The sequence below is a fragment of the Tasmannia lanceolata genome, unplaced genomic scaffold, assembly GCF_043159265.1.
Source record: "Tasmannia lanceolata isolate RefF3 unplaced genomic scaffold, GAP_Taslan_0.1 ptg000012l, whole genome shotgun sequence".
Taxonomy (NCBI): domain Eukaryota; kingdom Viridiplantae; phylum Streptophyta; class Magnoliopsida; order Canellales; family Winteraceae; genus Tasmannia; species Tasmannia lanceolata.
In genome coordinates this window covers 35,140,147-35,157,728 of record NW_027518689.1, presented here as the reverse complement: position 1 = coordinate 35,157,728, position 17,582 = coordinate 35,140,147, and the positions used below count along the sequence as shown (strand labels likewise).

General features: G+C 39.8%; 1 protein-coding gene and 1 pseudogene across 1 annotated transcript; one reads left to right on the top strand and one right to left on the bottom strand.

The window, feature by feature from the left end:
* Positions 1-2,221: 2,221 nt before the first annotated feature.
* Positions 2,222-8,904, bottom strand: LOC143887976 (caffeic acid 3-O-methyltransferase-like). The gene is made up of 6 exons (XM_077392236.1): positions 8,537-8,904; positions 8,382-8,440; positions 7,467-7,777; positions 4,941-4,961; positions 4,750-4,785; positions 2,222-2,656 (listed from the first exon to the last, which is right to left on the bottom strand). The coding sequence occupies exons 1-6, from the start codon at positions 8,900-8,902 to the stop codon at positions 2,346-2,348; spliced, it is 1,104 nt and encodes a 367-aa protein (XP_077248351.1). The 5' UTR covers positions 8,903-8,904; the 3' UTR covers positions 2,222-2,345.
* On the top strand, positions 5,162-6,671 carry LOC143887900 (uncharacterized; annotated as a pseudogene).
* Positions 8,905-17,582: the final 8,678 nt, after the last annotated feature.

Sequence of the window (17,582 nt, the reverse complement as noted above, 5' to 3'; positions counted from 1 at the left end):
ATCAAATGTAGGGTGGAAGAGAGAGAAAGAGAGAGAATAAGACAAGAGAGATTCTCCTAATTCCCCACACAAATTTCTCAATTTTGGTGAAAAAAGGGAGAAACTTATGGGGGGGAACATCTCCGCCACGTAAGCGCCACCTAGGATAAAATGCAATAATGATGTCTAGAAGTTGTCTAATTGTCAAATGTCTAATTGACAACCAAACATGTTTTGGGGAGATCTTTGGAAGATCTCAAGCATTTGAAACTCCCACAATCCCCCGAAAATAAGCAACCAAACAGAGCAGAATCCTGTTATAGTTAGGGGTGGCAATGGTTCGGTTTCGGTTCGATTCGACCCCCAAACTAAACCGGACTGAAATTTGAATCGGTTTGGTTTTACTAAACTAAAACCGAACCGAAACTGAATTTTCGGCAATTTTGCCACCTCTTACTCATAATCATTTGAAATATTTGGTTTCGGTTCGGTTTGATCCCCAAACCGAACCAAACCAAAATTTGAATCGGTTTGGTTTAACCAAACCAAAACTGAATTTTCGGTTCGGTTTCGGTTCGGTTCGGCCAATTTTGCCACCCCTAGTTATAGTCCGCTAGTCATCCGGTAGATGATAAAGTCCAAAACTGATAATTAAACTCCACTGTAGTCGTATGATAAAGTCCAAAACTGATAATTGGACTCAAAATTAATTAAATAGAAAATGATATATTCGCCCATTTTATTAAAATGGGACAGTCCCCTCTAGTCAAGGTTTTAAATTTAGACGGAAATCGGAAATTTCGGTCCTATATTTCGGGGGTTTCCGTCGATAAGGAAACCAAAATCAATCATGCACAAAACGGTAGTTTTTTTCGATCCGAATTTCGAAATTTCGTTTATCTTCCGAAATTTTAGGGATTTCACCAAAACATTTGGACTTTTGATAATTGTCTAATATTATCCCGAAATTTCAGCCAAAATTACTTTGGTTTGGAAATTGGAGTCGAAATAAACTAGGAGAAAAAATTGCCGCGGAATATATTCCATTAGATTTCGAACGAAATTTCAAAATTTCGGCCAAAATTTCATTTCGGAAAGGTCCGATACGCATTCCGAAACCGAATTTTGAAACCTTGCCTCTAGTGTCATAAATACACCAGAGGGGGTTTCCCAAGTAAAAGAAGGGGTGGATATATCACTTCCAATTAAATCGGATCTTTCATTTTACTTTATTTTTACTTTGAAAATGATATTGTCCCAGGGGACTTGTTCAGGGTCCCGCCCTTGATATTGGATCAGGGAGCAGCACAGTTTTAGAGACGATGGTGTTGGATCAAATATCAAGGGTGGTACTTCTGTCGTGCCTTGAACAATTTGCATCCGCATCCAATCATATCGTAAAGAAAAAGACTTTTAGGATGGGGTTCCATTTAAAAGCAAAGATACCACATCGGAAAAGTGAACGGATGTGCTGGGCTTAAAGGACATGGTGCTTCCCCTTAACAGCTAGCTTTTAATGATGAGTTTCTACCCGGGTCCAAACAAGTGGTATTAGAGCCGGGCGTGGTAACACCGGTGATGGAGAAAATCGGTTGGGGAAGATCTCGGTGATCCCAATGTATCTTTGAGGACGGTGAAATTCCCTCAGAGATGAGCTCGTAGCTCCCACATTGCTTCCGTTGGAAGGGAGAGATTGTTGGGGATTACATGCAAAAGCAAAAATCCTACATTGGAAAAAGCAAGGTTTTAAATTTTGGTTTCGGAATTCGTTTCGGTCCTCACCGAAACAAATAACGTAATATTTTATCTAGTCCTAAAATTTCAGTAGAATATTAAATAACATTAAAATCCCAAATTTTTTGGGATTTTCCTTAAATCTCGGACCGAAATTTGGGGAAAAACAAAATTTCGATCGAAATTCAAAATTTCGGTCGCAATGTTTCGGGTAAACACGGTTTCGGTTTCATTCTCTGCCCTGCCAATATGACTTAGAAGAGAGTACAGCTAATAAAACTTGGTCCCCAATCCACAGAAAGAGGAATGCTAAATTGAAGGATGTTCTTGCATAAATGGGACGAAAGGGTGCTCTTGTTGGATTTGACAGATGGATGTCGTACGTAAGTTAGTATTGCATAATTAGTGTAGTTTTTGTTACAGAAGATCCAAAGCAGGACCTGTCAACTGAACGGTTCGAATTCTTCAAAGGTAGGACCCATTACATTGTAGTGAAATCTTTATTAAAACAATTCAAGAGTCATAACATGTTTTCATGCTCCACCTAGGAATAAAATTACAACAAATTATAAAGTTTCTCCAGCATACTGACATAAATAGATAAATACTTCCTAATATTGCGATGTTAGAAATCACAATTTTTTGTAGAATTCCATGATCCAAGATCCATAAGCACAACAAACAACTCTTACACCAGCAAACCCAGCTTCCTTAGCTAAGGCCTCAAACTCCTTCTCGGTCCTCTCTTTTCCTCCATGATTATAAGCCAACATGAGCATATCCATATGAAAGACATTGTTAGTAGCGCGATTCGTTGCCTGAGTTGCCGGAATAATCCACTCGGCAATGATCACCTTTCCAGATTCCGGTAGTGCTTTATAGCAATTCTTCAGAAGTTTCAAGCAATGATCATCGCTCCAGTCATGAAGTATCCACTGCAAGTTTCATGTAATATTCATGTTTTTCTTTCTTCTTTTTTTATACAAAAAAAAAAAAAAAAACAATTTTATCAAAAAAGAACAGATTACGAGTGCACTTTGGGGGATATGTATAAAATGATTCCCTAGAAGCTCCTAATTTGGCTAAACGAAGAGCCAAATCGTTGACACTTCTGAGAACGGGAGAAAAAGAGCAAACACCAAACAAACACATATCTTTTATTTCATCTATAAGATTAGAAGTCTCTATGGACAGTTGAAACGAAATTATATTAGAAGAGCCACTTTCTACTCCCAATTTAGTCCAGCTTTTCTTAATTAGATAGCTAAAACTATCTCCTTCAACGCTTCTAAATGTCCAAATGGAGAGGCATACCTGCTAGATCCTGTGGGAGTGTCTAGAGCGGCATTAGAGATTTTTGATTTCTTACCTCATTGAGCTATGTGATCCTTGTAGTGTTCTTCTTTATTGCTTTTTTGCTCCATGACCGTCCTGGTCGTGGCCTTGCATTTCTTATAAAAATTCACTATTTCAAATAAATAAATAAATAAATTCACATAATTGCCAGTTGGTTGGGATGTTTTTCTCCTTGTTGAAGGTTAACTCAATCTGTTACCCAGTTCATTCAACAAATCCGAGTTTTAAGTTGACTCATCGTGATGTTGTGCTATAATCAAAACTAATGAAATTGCTTTTGGTTATCAAAACATAGATTAATCTGCCCTTAATCAAGAAATTGTCACAGTTGAGTCCAATAATAGTTTTGGACTCAAAATCAGTTCTTAAAATACAAAACAAACAGGGCCTAAAATTGATTTGAATTCGACCATTCTGAAATAGGTTGTGCCCCAAAATCATTTCCCTAGGATTATGCCAACCCTCCAATCTCTAGAGGTTTCCATCATATGCCGTTCCTCTATAGATTGGAGGGCTGGGATCATCCTCAGTAAATGATTTTGGGGGCAACCTATTTACATTGTGGCCCATCAAATGGACAATTTGGATCATCTTATGGTATGGGCTGTACGGTACTTTTTGAAAAATTCTTGCCTATAGGCGCATACACCATATAAAAGCTCTCCTTTTAATATCTTCTTCCCCTGACCCTGCAACCTAACAAAAGCAATCACCACTTAGCAGACGCACTGAAGTGTTGGGATATATACCAACTCCATCAAATTTATGAAAACCGCTAAGCAGACACACTTGACTGACTACTACCAGTGAATGGATACCACGCTCGCACACCATGCACATGTACCAAGGCCCTTGATTGTTCGTAGTGTAGACTTATTAAAATTTCTAACGAATGGATATCATGCTGGTCCACCAAGTACATGTACCCAATCCATTAATTGTTCATAGTCTGGACTCTACGGTCGAGGCCTTGGCAACCCAAGCCAACCCCATCCGAACCCCATCTTTGTGCTCTAATTTTGACTTGATTTTCTTTAGGTCATTGTATTTTTTTGTTTGGCCCAAGGTGAACCCAACCAACCAAACTCAACCCGACCCGATTTCGGTAGATGGGTTGGGATAGGGTTGAGAGATTTAGAGACGGGTTGGATTAGGGTTTACCATTGTAGACACCCCATTTTGACCGTGCCCTAATTCTTCTGATTTTGAGCAAAACCCCATAAAGTGAATGAGATAGAACCCCAAACTTCACCTTTAGCTAGGTTAGGGACTCACCAAGGTCCCTGTAAAATTTCGTCGAAATCCGAGTGTGTTTGCCTAGCGAACGAACCAAAGAGATGTTCGTAGTGTAAATAAGAAAGGGGGTGAGTTTATCCTGAGAGGAGGGCGATTTTATTCCAGAAAGGACATAATTTCTTCGCACGCCTTATAAATATCCGCATGAACCGCGCGCTCATTAAGTTAGTAATGCCAATATCAGCACCTCATTTTTACTTATAAAAATCAAAAAATCCATTTTTACAGAAAGGGAGGGGTTTCTCATCTTCGTCGGAAATTTTTGGGGAAAAACCAGATCTGAGAAAAGAGGGAGAGAGAGAGAGAGAAATCGGGTTTAACCCTAACCCAAACCCTAGTTCGTTGGCATCTTCTCCGGCTAGATCTGCTAGAAGAATAGCAAAGAAATGAAATCAGAGAGAGGGATCGGCAGAGAGAGATCTCATTTTCCAGAAAGAGAGAGAGAGCTTGTTCCGATCATCTGTCTCCGGCAAAGCTCCGATCAGCCAATTATTCTTCTCCGGTGAGCTCGAAATCCGGCCAAGCTATGAAACCTTCAGATCTGTAATTTTTCGTATCCGAAACCCCTTTCTTACCTCCTCCGATCAAGTAAAGCCCTAGATCCATACATTTCAAGCTCAAATCTGCTCATCTCTATCCTTAATTTCAGTTTTCCCTAATTTTGGATAACTTTCATTCAGTTTCAATCAATTTTCAACCAAGATCTGAGAAAGAGAGAGAGAAAGCTCCGGTCAATTCTTCTGGTCATTTCACCTTCTTCTCCGGTAACCTCTACAAATTCCGGCAACATTCTAACTCCGGCCGGTCACATTTTGGTTAGTTTCTTCTTATCCTTTCTTTGAAATATCATTAGATCTGAGTTGTTCTCCAAATCCAAGCTTTTCCCCATTTTTTCCGATCAAAATCCACTAGATTCCAACCGATTCACCTCCTCCGATGAGCGTAAATTCCGGCAGATCCTTTTTTTCTTCCTCTATTAGCTTTCTTTGCTATACTCTAACATGGGATCTTGGATTTACCTTTTCAAAACCCTAGCAGTTCTTTCATAATCTCTTCGTTTTTCTCTCTCAATTCCTCCATGGAAGCTCTGATCTACAACCAGATCGGGGATCCCACTCTCCCGATCTCCGATACCTCTCTAATTTCTTTCTCCAGATCCCATCCTATCCCCTCCTTAAATTCTCCAACTGCTAGAAGAATTAGAATCACAGCCACTAGCTTAAACTACGCAAATTACCTTCAAATCTTTGGAAAATACCAAGAGAAACCCTCTCTCCCTTTCATTCATGGCTCTGATTACTCCGGAGTTGTCGAATCTGTCGGAACTGATGTCTCTAAATTTAAAATCGGAGACAGAGTTTACTCGGTGGTTTCTCTCAGATCTTTCGCTGAAATTATCATTGCGGATGAGAAAGATCTATTTTTAGTACCTGATGGATGTGATCTGGTTGCTGCTGGTGCCCTTCCCGTTGTATTTGGAACCTCCCATGTAGTACTTGTTCACAGGGCACAATTGGGCTCTGGTCGGGTCTTGCTTGTTTTTTTTTTGTGTGGCTGGTGGTGTTGGGGTCTCAGCTGTACAGATAGGAAAGGTTTGCGAAGCCATTGTCATCGCTGTTGCTAGGGGTGCTGAAAAAGTGTAGTTTCTCAAGTCATTGGGAATTGACCATGTTGTTGACTTAAGTAAAGGCAGCATTATAGAAAGTGTGAAGGGGTTCCTGAAGACAAGAAATCTCAAAGGGGTTGATGTTCTCTATGATCCAGTTGGCGGCAAGCTTACAAAGGAAAGCATGAAGCTATTGAATTAGGGAGCAAATATTTTGGTCATAGGATTTGCAAGTAGAGATGTTCCTGTCATTCCAGCAAATATTGCTCTTGTTAAGAACTGGACCACGAGATGGTGCTCGTCAAAACCAAATATTGATCTGGTTTTGACGAGCACCATCTCGTGGCTAATGAGTAGACTATCTAACTCATCCACAGAAGGCTGCGTCTCCCAACCGGCGATGGCTGCAACGTATGCTGAGTACTCCGGTCGTAGACCGTTGATCAAGAGTCTTCTTCTGAAATTTTGTTCTCTGGATCCAACAAGGAGAGCTCTCTGCACGAGACCTTCATCTTTTGGAAATACTCAAATACTGAGGATTTCCCTTGCTCCAAGTCTCCGATCTCCTTCTCCAAGAGTTGAAGCCGGTGTGTTCTTCTTCGCGAACAAGCCTGCAAAAGTGTCCCATGCCTCCTTTGGTGTCTTCGCATCTGATATGCGAACTAGCATGTTATCTTCGACCGATTGCTTGAGCGTGTAGAGTGCTCTTCCAGCCTTGGCGTTCCACTTCGCTTTCTGTCCGGCATCAGTTGGCGGATTCGTGCTTTCTCCACTAGTCACGTCCCACAACTCGTGCCTTTGCAAATACGACTCCATACACGATTTCCATAAATCGTAGTTGGAGTTGTTGAGCTTTCTTGAAAACGAGAAACCCAAGTCACCGGCCATCTTCTTCTATCTCCTTCCGATGTGAAAGATCAAGATTGCCTAGAAGCGAATCCTTGATCAAAACTTCGACGAACGAATCTCCCAGGTTGCTTTGATACCAATTGATGAGTTTTCCACAACAAAATATTAACTGCCACAGCGGAATATGACAACCACGAACACTAACTGATGCTTTCGAGAGCTCACACAAGCACACACGACAAAGAAGAAGAAACGAGAGCAGAACAAAGTAGCAAGTATCTATGTGCACCTCATACGCTTGGGAGAAACTTCTCCTTTGAAATTTTTTATTTAATAAAAGCTTCCTGTTGCTTTCTGCAATACATAACGTTGGATGGCTCTCTTATTTATAGAAAAAAACAAAAGCAAACTCCTACTCTACGTATGACTCATTGTAGCCAATCAAAATAAAGACCTACTCCTATTCAACTTGACTTTTCTAACTTATCAAAAAAAAAATAGATAAAGATAAAAAGTAGAATCCTAATCTAACTCTAATTAATTAGTGGGCCCCACCAGCCCAACCCCTCTGGTGGGATGAGTCACGATGACTCTCAACAAAAAGAAGATAAGAAAACATAAGAACAAAGAAGACCCATATATGTACCAGAAGATGCAGGAGCATCAGCCACCACATGAGGCAAATCAAAATTAATTCCCTTAATATGAGGATACTTTGTAACGATCATGTTAAGTGTTGTTCCAACTCCACCACCCACATCCACCAACACTTTCAAATCATCAAAACCCTTGTACCTCTCCAAAATCTTGTTCATGGTTAATTTGGTGTGATTGGACATGCCCCTGTTAAAAACCTTGTTGAATCTGGGATCTGTGCCTGGATATTCAAACACATTCATTCCAAAAGCCTTGTCGAAAGCTATTCCTCCTTCTAGAACCGCGTCTTTCAAGCGGTGCCTGTTTCAATAAAAAATCATATATATCACTCAAGAAATTATATGATGAATGGCTCTATAAACACTTAAGGCAGTGGCAGAGCCAGGATTTTTACGTAACGTGGGCAGGCAGGTCCAATTGAGTTGGGCATATTAAGGAGTTTGGCCCAACTCAACAGGGGCAGTTGCACCCCTTATGCTACATGTAGCTCCGCCCCTACTTAAATATGGTACGACAGAAGTACCACCCTTGATATTTGACCCAACAGCAGCTCCTCCAAAAGTGAGGTGCTGTTGGATCAAAAACAAAGTATGGGATGATGGGTACCTGTTTATGCAGCCCTTCATCATATGATTTCTCATATAACTCATTATCTCAGGACCCTTTACAAAAGAAGAGTCAAAACTACTACTCATGACTCATTAAATGAAAACTAAAATTGGCGAAGATAAATTTGCTCGTACCCTCTATAGGATAATTCGCACCCCTTTAACATTAGAGTATGTGGCAGACTTTAATGCTTTCTACCGTTAAAAGGGGTGCGAATTTATCATTGGCCAATGAAAAATCTCCACAACAAAAGAAATCTTGAAACATTTTTTTTCTTTTTTGTTTCCCATCGTACCATGTCTCCATGAAGACCTTGTCGTGGTTCATAAGCAGTAAAGGGCCTACGGATCCAGCCTCTTGGTTTTGAACTAGGAATTTGCATACAGGCGCCAAACCGTAGAGTCTCTGAAGTTTGCCATTTTCATGGGTGACAACAGAGACGGATCCAGCCTCTTGGTTTTGAACTAGGAATTTGCATACAGGCGCCAAACCGTAGAGTCTCTGAAGTTTGCCATTTTCATGGGTGACAACAGAGCATGTAAGGATGGAGTAGCTAGCCAAGAGGCGAAGAATTCGATCGAGCATGCAGGGGGCATCTGGGTTTTGAGTGGGAAGTTGAGAGACGATTTGAGAAGGGGAGAGTTTCGCCCCTGAGCCCGCTTTGGCTATGATTTCTAGCACCTCCAGCTCTATGGCAGCCTTCAAAGCCATAGGCAGGACAGAAGCACTTGTCAATTGCATGGCGTACATAAATGGTTCTTCTTCTTCTTGTGCTTCTTCTGTGGAGGATTTGGACTGGTTTAAAGTTGAAGCCATGTTGGTCTGGTATGAGAAAGGAGAAGAGTGAGATTGAAACTATGAAAAAAGTAGTTTGGAAGAAAATATATAGGACCAATTACCAATGGGGGATAAACATTAGGCAAAATTATCGACATGACCCATGCTTTTCAAAAATTATCAATGGGGGACAAAGGAGGTCTTATCAGTAAAAGCTGGACGAAAATGCCCTTTGGCATTTACAACACGTTTTAACCTTGGTTTTTCCTTCTCACCTCTTCTTTTACTTTTCCATTATCACCTTTTTGATTTTTTACCCTACCAGTCATCTTCCTCCTTGTTCAGCCACCATTGTTGGTGGCAAATCTTGAAAACTTGAATGTTGAGTTCTTACCATCTATCTCTTTGTATTTAGGTTTTGTTTTTAGGGTTTTCCACTATTTTTCATTCCTCTGTTTCTGATTTATCTTGTTTAGGGTTTAAGCTATTTTTTTAGGGTGTGTTCTGGAGATAATGCATGGATGGCTTCACTCACTTTTTTGGAAGACATGTGGTTGTATAAGAAAAAGTAGATGTAATACATGAATGGATGGCTACACATTTTTTGATTTACTTAATTTTTTTTTGTAATACACAAATTGGGATGTAATCCATGAAGCACATTTAATGAAAACAACATCCATTTCTTTTGTTATTTCTATCATGAGCAGAATTGTAATGCCATTAGAAGAGTTGCTATAAGCAGGGAGTTTTGTAGCAGAAGGGGTTTATCAACTCTCTGGAAGGGGGTTAGTAACTCTTAAAAGTAGGGTTACCAATTTCCGAATGGGCTTATCAAGTGCTTGAAAATTGGCCGAGAGTTCTGGAGTTTTGGAAGAGGGTTTTCAAGTCTTTAGGAATGAGGTTATCTAGTATAAAAAATGGTGTTACCAATTTCCGAATGGGCTTATCAAGTGCTTGAAAATTGGCCGAGAGTTCTAGAGTTTTGGAAGAGGGTTTTCAAGTCTCTAGGAATGGGGTTATCTAGTATAAAAAATGGGGTTGCCAATTTCTGAATGTGCTTATCAAGTGCTTGAAAATTGGCCGAGAGTTCTAGAGTTTTGGAAGAGGGTTTTCAAGTCTCTAGGAATGGGGTTATCTAGTATAAAAAATGGGGTTACTAATTTTTGAATGGGGTGATCAAGTCCCTGAAAATTGGCCAAGGATACTAGAGTTTTGGAAGGGGGTTTTCAAGTCTCTGGGGTTGGGGTTATCTAGTATAAAAAATGGGGTTACCAATTTCTGAATGGGCTTATCAAGTCCTTGAAAATTGGCCGAGGGTACTGGAGTTTTGGAAGGAGGTTTTCAAGTCTCTAGGATTGGGGTTATCAAGTATCAAAATGGGGTTACCAATTTCCGAATGGGCATATCAAGTCCCTAAAAGTTGGCCGAGGGCACTAGAGTTTTGGAAAGGGGTTTTCAAGTATTTGGGATTGGGGTTATCTAGTATCAAAATGGGGTTACCAATTTACGAATGGGCTTATCAAGTCCCCTAAAATTGCCCAAGGGTACTGGAGTTTTGGAAGGGGGTTTTCAAGTCTCTGGAGTTGGGGTTATCCAGTATCAAAATGGGGTTACCAAATTCCGAATGGGCTTATCAAGTCCCTTATGAACACGTTTTTACTTCCTGTTTTTTTTCACTCGTTCATTTTCACATTTTTTTCTTTCTACTGTACGATCCATCTTCCTCATCCTCCATTGAAAGGGAGAAGGAGAAATACAAAACACCTAAAACAAATGAAAAGCAAAACCTAGATATAGAGAGAGATGGGAATGAACTCACGTTTCAAGTTTTCGAGCTTTCCTCCCTCCAATGGTGGCTAAAATGATGAAGAAGATGACTGGTAGGGAAAAAAAAACAACTTGAAAATGGAAAAGTAAAAAAAAAAAGAGGGAAAGAAGAGAGAAGAGGGAAAATTGGAAAAGCAAAATGTGTTACTTAAGAAAAGGGCATTTTCGTCCAGCTTTTAATGACAATACCTCTTTTGTCCCTCATTGATAATTTCTTAAAAGCATGGGTCCTGTTGATAATTCCACCTAATTTTTGTCCCCCATTGGTAATTGATCCAAATATATATGGCCATCATTTGTGAGGGTGATTTTTACATTGTTTATGTCGGTGGATTTTTCAATGTAGAGTGGAGGTGATGTGGCCTTACTGTAGTATTTGTTTTATATTGTGGTCACAAGGTATACTAATCACGGGGCATTGAATTCTTCTGACATAAGTACAACAGCCCCGTTGATACACCGACAGGAGTGTTCCTGGCGAACAAAAGGGGAGGATAGGATATATCATTTCCCTTCTTCTCTATTTGGTTGCTTGTAGATGAGTGGGAGATTAGGAGAAAAAGAAGCCAAGGAGAAAAAACAAGCATGGGAGATTGGGAGAAGATTAGGAGGGAGATTTGTGAGTCGTGTTTGGTTGCATGAGAAAAATAGTGGAAAATGTAGGGTGTAATTATCAAAATGTAGGGTGGAAGAGAGAGAAAGAGAGAGAGAATAAGACAAGAGAGATTCTCCTAATTCCCCACACAAATTTCTCAATTCTGATGAAAAAAGGGAGAAACTTATGGAGGGGAACATCTCCGCCACGTAGGCGCCACCTAGGATAAAATGCAATAATGATGTTTAGAAGTTGTCTAGTTGTCAAATGTCTAATTAACAACCAAACATGTTTTGGGGAGATCTTTGGAAGATATCAAGCATTTGAAACTCCCACAATCCTCCCAAAATAAGCAACCAAACAGAGCATTCCTGTTATAGTTAGGGGTGGCAATGGTTCAGTTTTGGTTCGATTCGACCCCCAAACCAAACCGGACTGAAATTTGAATCAGTTTGGTTTTACTAAACTAAAACCGAACCGAAACTGAATTTTCGGCTTGCCACCTCTTACTCATAATCATTTGAAATATTTGGTTTCGGTTCGGTTTGATCCTGTGGACCCCGATCCGAGAGAGGCGGCAGGGGACGTGCCCCCACGCGCAGTCTCAGGATCATCCACGAGAATGGAGAGCTCTACCAAGGAACTCTCGAAAGAAGTGCCTCTCACAGCATGAGTGGCGATACAAAGGGTGAGATACCTCTCGATTCGGGGACTAGCCCAGATTCGAGGCGTACCTTAAACAAAGAAGAGTCGCCATCCAAGGAAGTGGGCCAAGGATCCCATACTATGCTCTGTTGCAATGGATAACCAGAGATATAAAAAAAAAAGGTTCGTGCCTGGTTACGAATTCAGAAGGTCTAAAGAGCACCTCATCCGCCCAAGTGCAAACACCTAGTCTCTTATGCCATTTATTATTGATTTTGAAGAGTTTTGGGCGAAAGTCATATGAAATGGGAACGAATATCTCCGAGAAGACGTCTACCTAATCATGCATGTCTCAGACACGATTAATGAACACACTTAAAAAGAAATAAAATAAGTGTCACCTAAAAGTAGCTAGGTTATGAATGTCATACCTAATTGGTGTCTAAGTTCTGGTAAACATACACATGCAAGCTACGGCTAAAGGTATAGGATCTGTACATGAAAGTAAGAAAACACAGCAAAACATAGAACACAAATCAACTCTATATATGACTGGACAAGATGAGCCCTAAAACTCTAATGCGACTTGACTCGGACCAAGATGGCCGTCCATCCCAGCTGCTCTACGTATCCCGGCCTCGGGAAGAATCGGAGTCAACGTAGTTCGATGCCCTATTCCAAACTACTATGCCTAACCATCTAGAACCGCTATCCTAGACTCGATCCACTAGACTCAACTGATTTTTAAAGCTTTTTGTACGATAGCTTAAGTTCAAGTGAATTGCAATTTTTAGGACTCTCTATATGCCTTAACTAATGCAAGTTTGTTTAGCCTTAAGCTAATGCAAGTGGGCCCTACATCCTATGTGTAATTAGGCTGTGCATCCTAAAGAAAACCACGGGCTGACTATATGCTTCCTAGTCTAGCCATCGGTTCGACTAAATGTCTAACCGACCAATTCGGGGCCTCCTAACTCTAGGGACACTCACACGACAGGACACACCATATCAATACAAATCAGGACAAACTCTTAACTCTAAAACACCCTAAATATCTAGGACAGACTCCTAACTCTAGAGGAAGATCTTTTTGAAAAGGGTTTGAAGAGTTTTTGCATTTTTTTGGAGGGTTTAAAATGTTTATTTTTAAAAGTTTGGCTGGACTTGGGATGTGAATCCCAAGCTGCACTACGTACCCTATGGGAAGGGATCAAGCCAACGTAGTTAGGATCAGAATTCCTAACTACTCTCAAGAATTTTTTAGATGCTTTTGATTTTTCAAATGTTTTTGAGTTTTTGTTGTTTTTGACACAAAAGGACAGAATTCTATCATCATAAGAGGAAGACAGGCTCTTGAAATCCCGCAAAGGTTGGACATCATCCTATGCTTTGTGGGAAAAAAGATAGAATCACGACTCTGCAAGGGTTGGACAGCATCCTATACCTTGCAAGAGTGGATAAAAACACATGATTTGGTGAGAGGTTGGATAGAATCCTAACCCCTATGATGATAGGACTGACTCCTAAAACTGAAGGACTGACTCTCAAGCCAAGGAAAGACTCCTATGCTAAGGACTGACTCTGAAATTAGGAATTCTAAGAAGGATGTGCTACTGAGACAAGGCATGTCTCTTAAAAGAGATGGAGGACAACTATGACCAATGAGACAAAGCCTGTCTCCAAAGGGTATGATTTTCTCTGCACGAGACAATAGCTTGTCTCCCTAAACAGGGGCTCTAGATGACTCTTTTATCGCCCTGGCAATGAGAAGGACCTTATGTTTTAAGGGATACAAAAGACTGGGCAAGTCTTAAAATGAGAGAGGGGATTGCTACTTGGATTGAGCAAGTCCCCTAATAATGGGCTTGGGCTAGCGCCTTCATCGCCGCTGCGATGAATGGATTATCTAAAGTATAAGGGCATCTAAAAGATTACAAACTCTCTACCTAAAGAAAGGAAGATAAGAGCAGAGGGTACTACCACATCAGGTAAGTTCCTCTAAGATTGGGCTTGGGCTATCGCCTTCATCGCCCTTTGCGATCTAAGCTGTCGATATCAAAATGGTGAGGGCTTATCATCCGACAATCTTTTCAACAGTGCAATATTTTGCTATGACCCTCTATCATCATCAAGCACATTTGAACTAATTGAGTGACTTATATAACTCTTCAGGAACCATGTCCTTATCATGACAGAATATAGCAAACAATAATTGGAGACCAAACAAATTGGCTCACACCACCTTATGACCCAACAAAGGAAATTCACATTATTTGGTGGTTGAGGGACAGGGGGTTCACATCATTAAATGACCATCAAATAGTCCATGCCCAAAGGACTAAATTGATACCATATTCAGATGAGTGAACACTGGGTTATGATTAGGGTCCAAATGTAAAGTAAAGGCCCCAAGATGTCCCCCTTTGTGAATCTGATAACAACAGGCTTCCATTTACATAACCATGAGATTAAGGAAGTATGCCTATTCAATTTTTGAACTTTCTATATTTTAGCAAAGGCATTGCCACAGGCATCATATTTTAGCGACAATATTCATCTTGAACACAAAATATCAGAGTTATGACAACTTCTAGTGACTACTTTATTGTTTGATGGAAATGGAAGGGGACAAATTGACTAAAATTTAAACATGAGTAGTCATTCAAACCAAGGAAGTATACCAAGTGGATACTGTAGAAAACTTCTACAATCATCAAATATTCTTGAAACAACTTCTCAATGGAACTTCGATTAAAACAGGTGATAAGATTGAATTTCACATTTCGTTGTAGAGGGTCGACTATAGCATGGGTTCAAAACTTGGGGTTTCATCACTTTAAAACCTCATAGAAATTATTTTTTCTTTCAAATTCTAGTGCCCCAAATTACTATATATATAAAAAAAAAACAGATTTATGCAGACTACATCCTAACAATGAAAACAGCTACACTATTGACCAATGCACTAGAACAAAATAAAATCCGTGGATGCACCATTACACTCGGTCTATATCAGAATTAATGGTTTTTAACACAAGAGAAATCAACTAAAGAAAACAATGCATGACAAGGAAAATAATTGATGGATTTAACGAGAGAATAACCAACATGTACATAACAAAATCAAGCTTATGAAATCTCTGGTTACTCTAGAAGCAGAAGATTAACATGAAATTAGGTGATTCATCCATTTTTATGCCTGCAACATGAGGTAAAAATTATCACCTAATTTCCATTCTCAATTTAACACAACTAATCTCATGATCCATTCACCTCAGATGTTAAACCTCAAATTATACTCAAGAGTCAAATTCAAATTCATGAATTAATGCCATAATATCGAAAAATCAAGGCAAACAACCATGAAGATTTCAGTAATTCAAGTAGGGTAAGAAATGTTACCTGAACCTGTTGATGTAGCTCACCCGGACGTAATGTGTCTGAGACTTGCAGAATTTGCCAAAAATTCAACGAAAAAGGTCCGATCTAGAAATTTTAAATCAGAAAAAGCTCTAGATCTATGAGAGAACATGAGGAAGATAGTGATATTTCTGTGGAATTGGATGAGCAAGGTTCGGATCAATGAGAGATAGTTATATATCTTATGAATTAAGAGGTAGCAAATGAGGGTTTGAATACAAAAATAAATAAAATGGGGTTAGATCGAGATGGAATTTGAGGCCAATGGATCTGGTGGTTGATTAGCAGTTGAAGACGGCTACAAATCCCTTTCTTTTCTCTATATTTTTCTCTATAGATCTAGGATTTTCAACAAATCAGCAAGGCTCCCCTCTCGATTTTGTCCTTCACAGAAAATGAGCTCTCACAAGTTCTCTTTTTCTCTTTGGTTACTGTGATGATCGAAATAGCTGGGAGAGTCAATCGGCCTAGCTCAGTAGAATCGTAGGATTCCGATGAGATTTCCATCGGAGAAAATGAAGATTCTTCTTCCCTTTCTCAAACTATTTCTCTCTTTCCATCTCAAATCTCTTCTCCTTGATTTCTCTATGCTCTCACCTCTCTACTCAGATTTCAGATCTTGGCTGAAAATTGATTGAAACAGAGAGTACGACCGGAGAAGAAGAAAAGAAAGAATAGGGTTTGAAATCTCAGATCTATTTTCTCTCTCCCCTTTTCTCTGCAAAAGCTCTGATCCCTCTCTCTCTCTCTCTCTCTCTCTCTGTTTTTCAGATCTGAGAATAATCCTCCGATCGGATTAGAAAACAAAGATCTGTTGGAAAAAGTAGGAGATCTGAGAGATCGGAGCTCGCCGGAGATCCCGTCGGAGAAGGTAGGTTTGGAGATTTTCTCCTCTGTTCTCTCTCTTTCTCGCTCAGATTTTTCGAGAAAATGAAAACAAAAAACCTCCTCTGCCTTAGATCTGCAAGTTCTCTTCGCACGAATTTGAGATCCGAATTTCACAAATGCTTAAAATTCGGAGAAAAAGGCCGGTCAAATTCCGGCCGGAATCCGGCGAGAGAAATCATCGGAGAAGAGGATTTGGACTGAGATCCCCTTTTCCCTCTCTCTCTCTCTCTCTCTGAGATTTTTAGAAAAAAAAATGAAAAAATCTCCTGTGAAACGAAAGAATGGGCTTTATATCAGGAGATACCAAATTCGCACCCCCTCTATTACCTTGGACAGCCCCATCTAGGATAATCCACCCCCCTTTTGTGGTTTACACTACGGACACTCTCCCATCTCGTTCGCTAGGCAAACACGCTCGGAATTCGACGAAATTTTGCAGGTAGCTATTTGGGACTCTAACCTACCATGAGGTGAAATTTGGAGTTTTAAAACATTGGTCTAGTTAGGTTTTGCTAAAACATTGGTCGGTTCGGTTTCGGATCGGTTTCGCTTCGGTTCGGCCAATTTTGCCACCCCTAGTTATAGTCCGCTAGTCATCCGGTAGATGATAAAGTCCAAAACTAATAATTAAACTCCACTGTAGTCGTATGATAAAGTCCAAAACTGATAATTGGACTCAAAATTAATTAAATAGAAAATGATATATTCGCCCATTTTATTAAAATGGGACAGTCCCCTCTAGTCAAGCTTTTAAATTTAGACGGAAATCGGAAATTTCGGTCCTATATTTCGGGGGTTTCAGTCGATAGTGAAACCGAAATCAATCATACACAAAACGGAAGTTTTTTTCGGTCTGAATTTCGAAATTTCGTTTATCCCTAAATTTCGTTTATCTTCTGAAATTTTAGGGATTTCACCAAAACATTTGGACTTTTGATAATTATTTAATATTATCCCGAAATTTCAGCCAAAATTACTTTGGCTTGGAAATTGGAGTCGAAATAAATTAGGAGAAAAAAATTGCCGTGGAATATATTCCATTAGATTTCGAACGAAATTTCAAAATTTCGGCCAAAATTTCATTTCGGTAAGGTCCGATACGCATTCCGAAACCGAATTTTGAAACCTTGCCTCTAGTGTCATAAATACACCAGAGGGGGTTTTCCAAGTAAAAGAAGGGGTGGATATATCACTTCCAATTAAATCGGATCTTTCATTTTACTTTATTTTTACTTTGAAAATGATATTGTCCCAGGGGACTTGTTCAGGGTCCCGCCCTTGATATTGGATCACGGAGCAGCACAGTTTTAGAGACGATGGTGGTGGATCAAATATCAAGGG

Excerpts from the sequence above, each read along its gene's own strand:
- LOC143887976 (XM_077392236.1), bottom strand. The coding sequence starts at position 8,902 with ATGGCTTCAACTTTAAACCAGTCCAAATCCTCCACAGAAGAAGCACAA. Across the intron at positions 4,962-7,466 it reads TGATGCTCCTGCATCTTCTG|GGCTTTACTTGATCGGAGGA; the intron begins GTACATATATGG and ends GTATGGATCTAG. Across the intron at positions 2,657-4,749 it reads CCCTCTCTCTGATTTCATTT|ACTTGCAGTGGATACTTCAT; the intron begins CTTTGCTATTCT and ends ATATTACATGAA.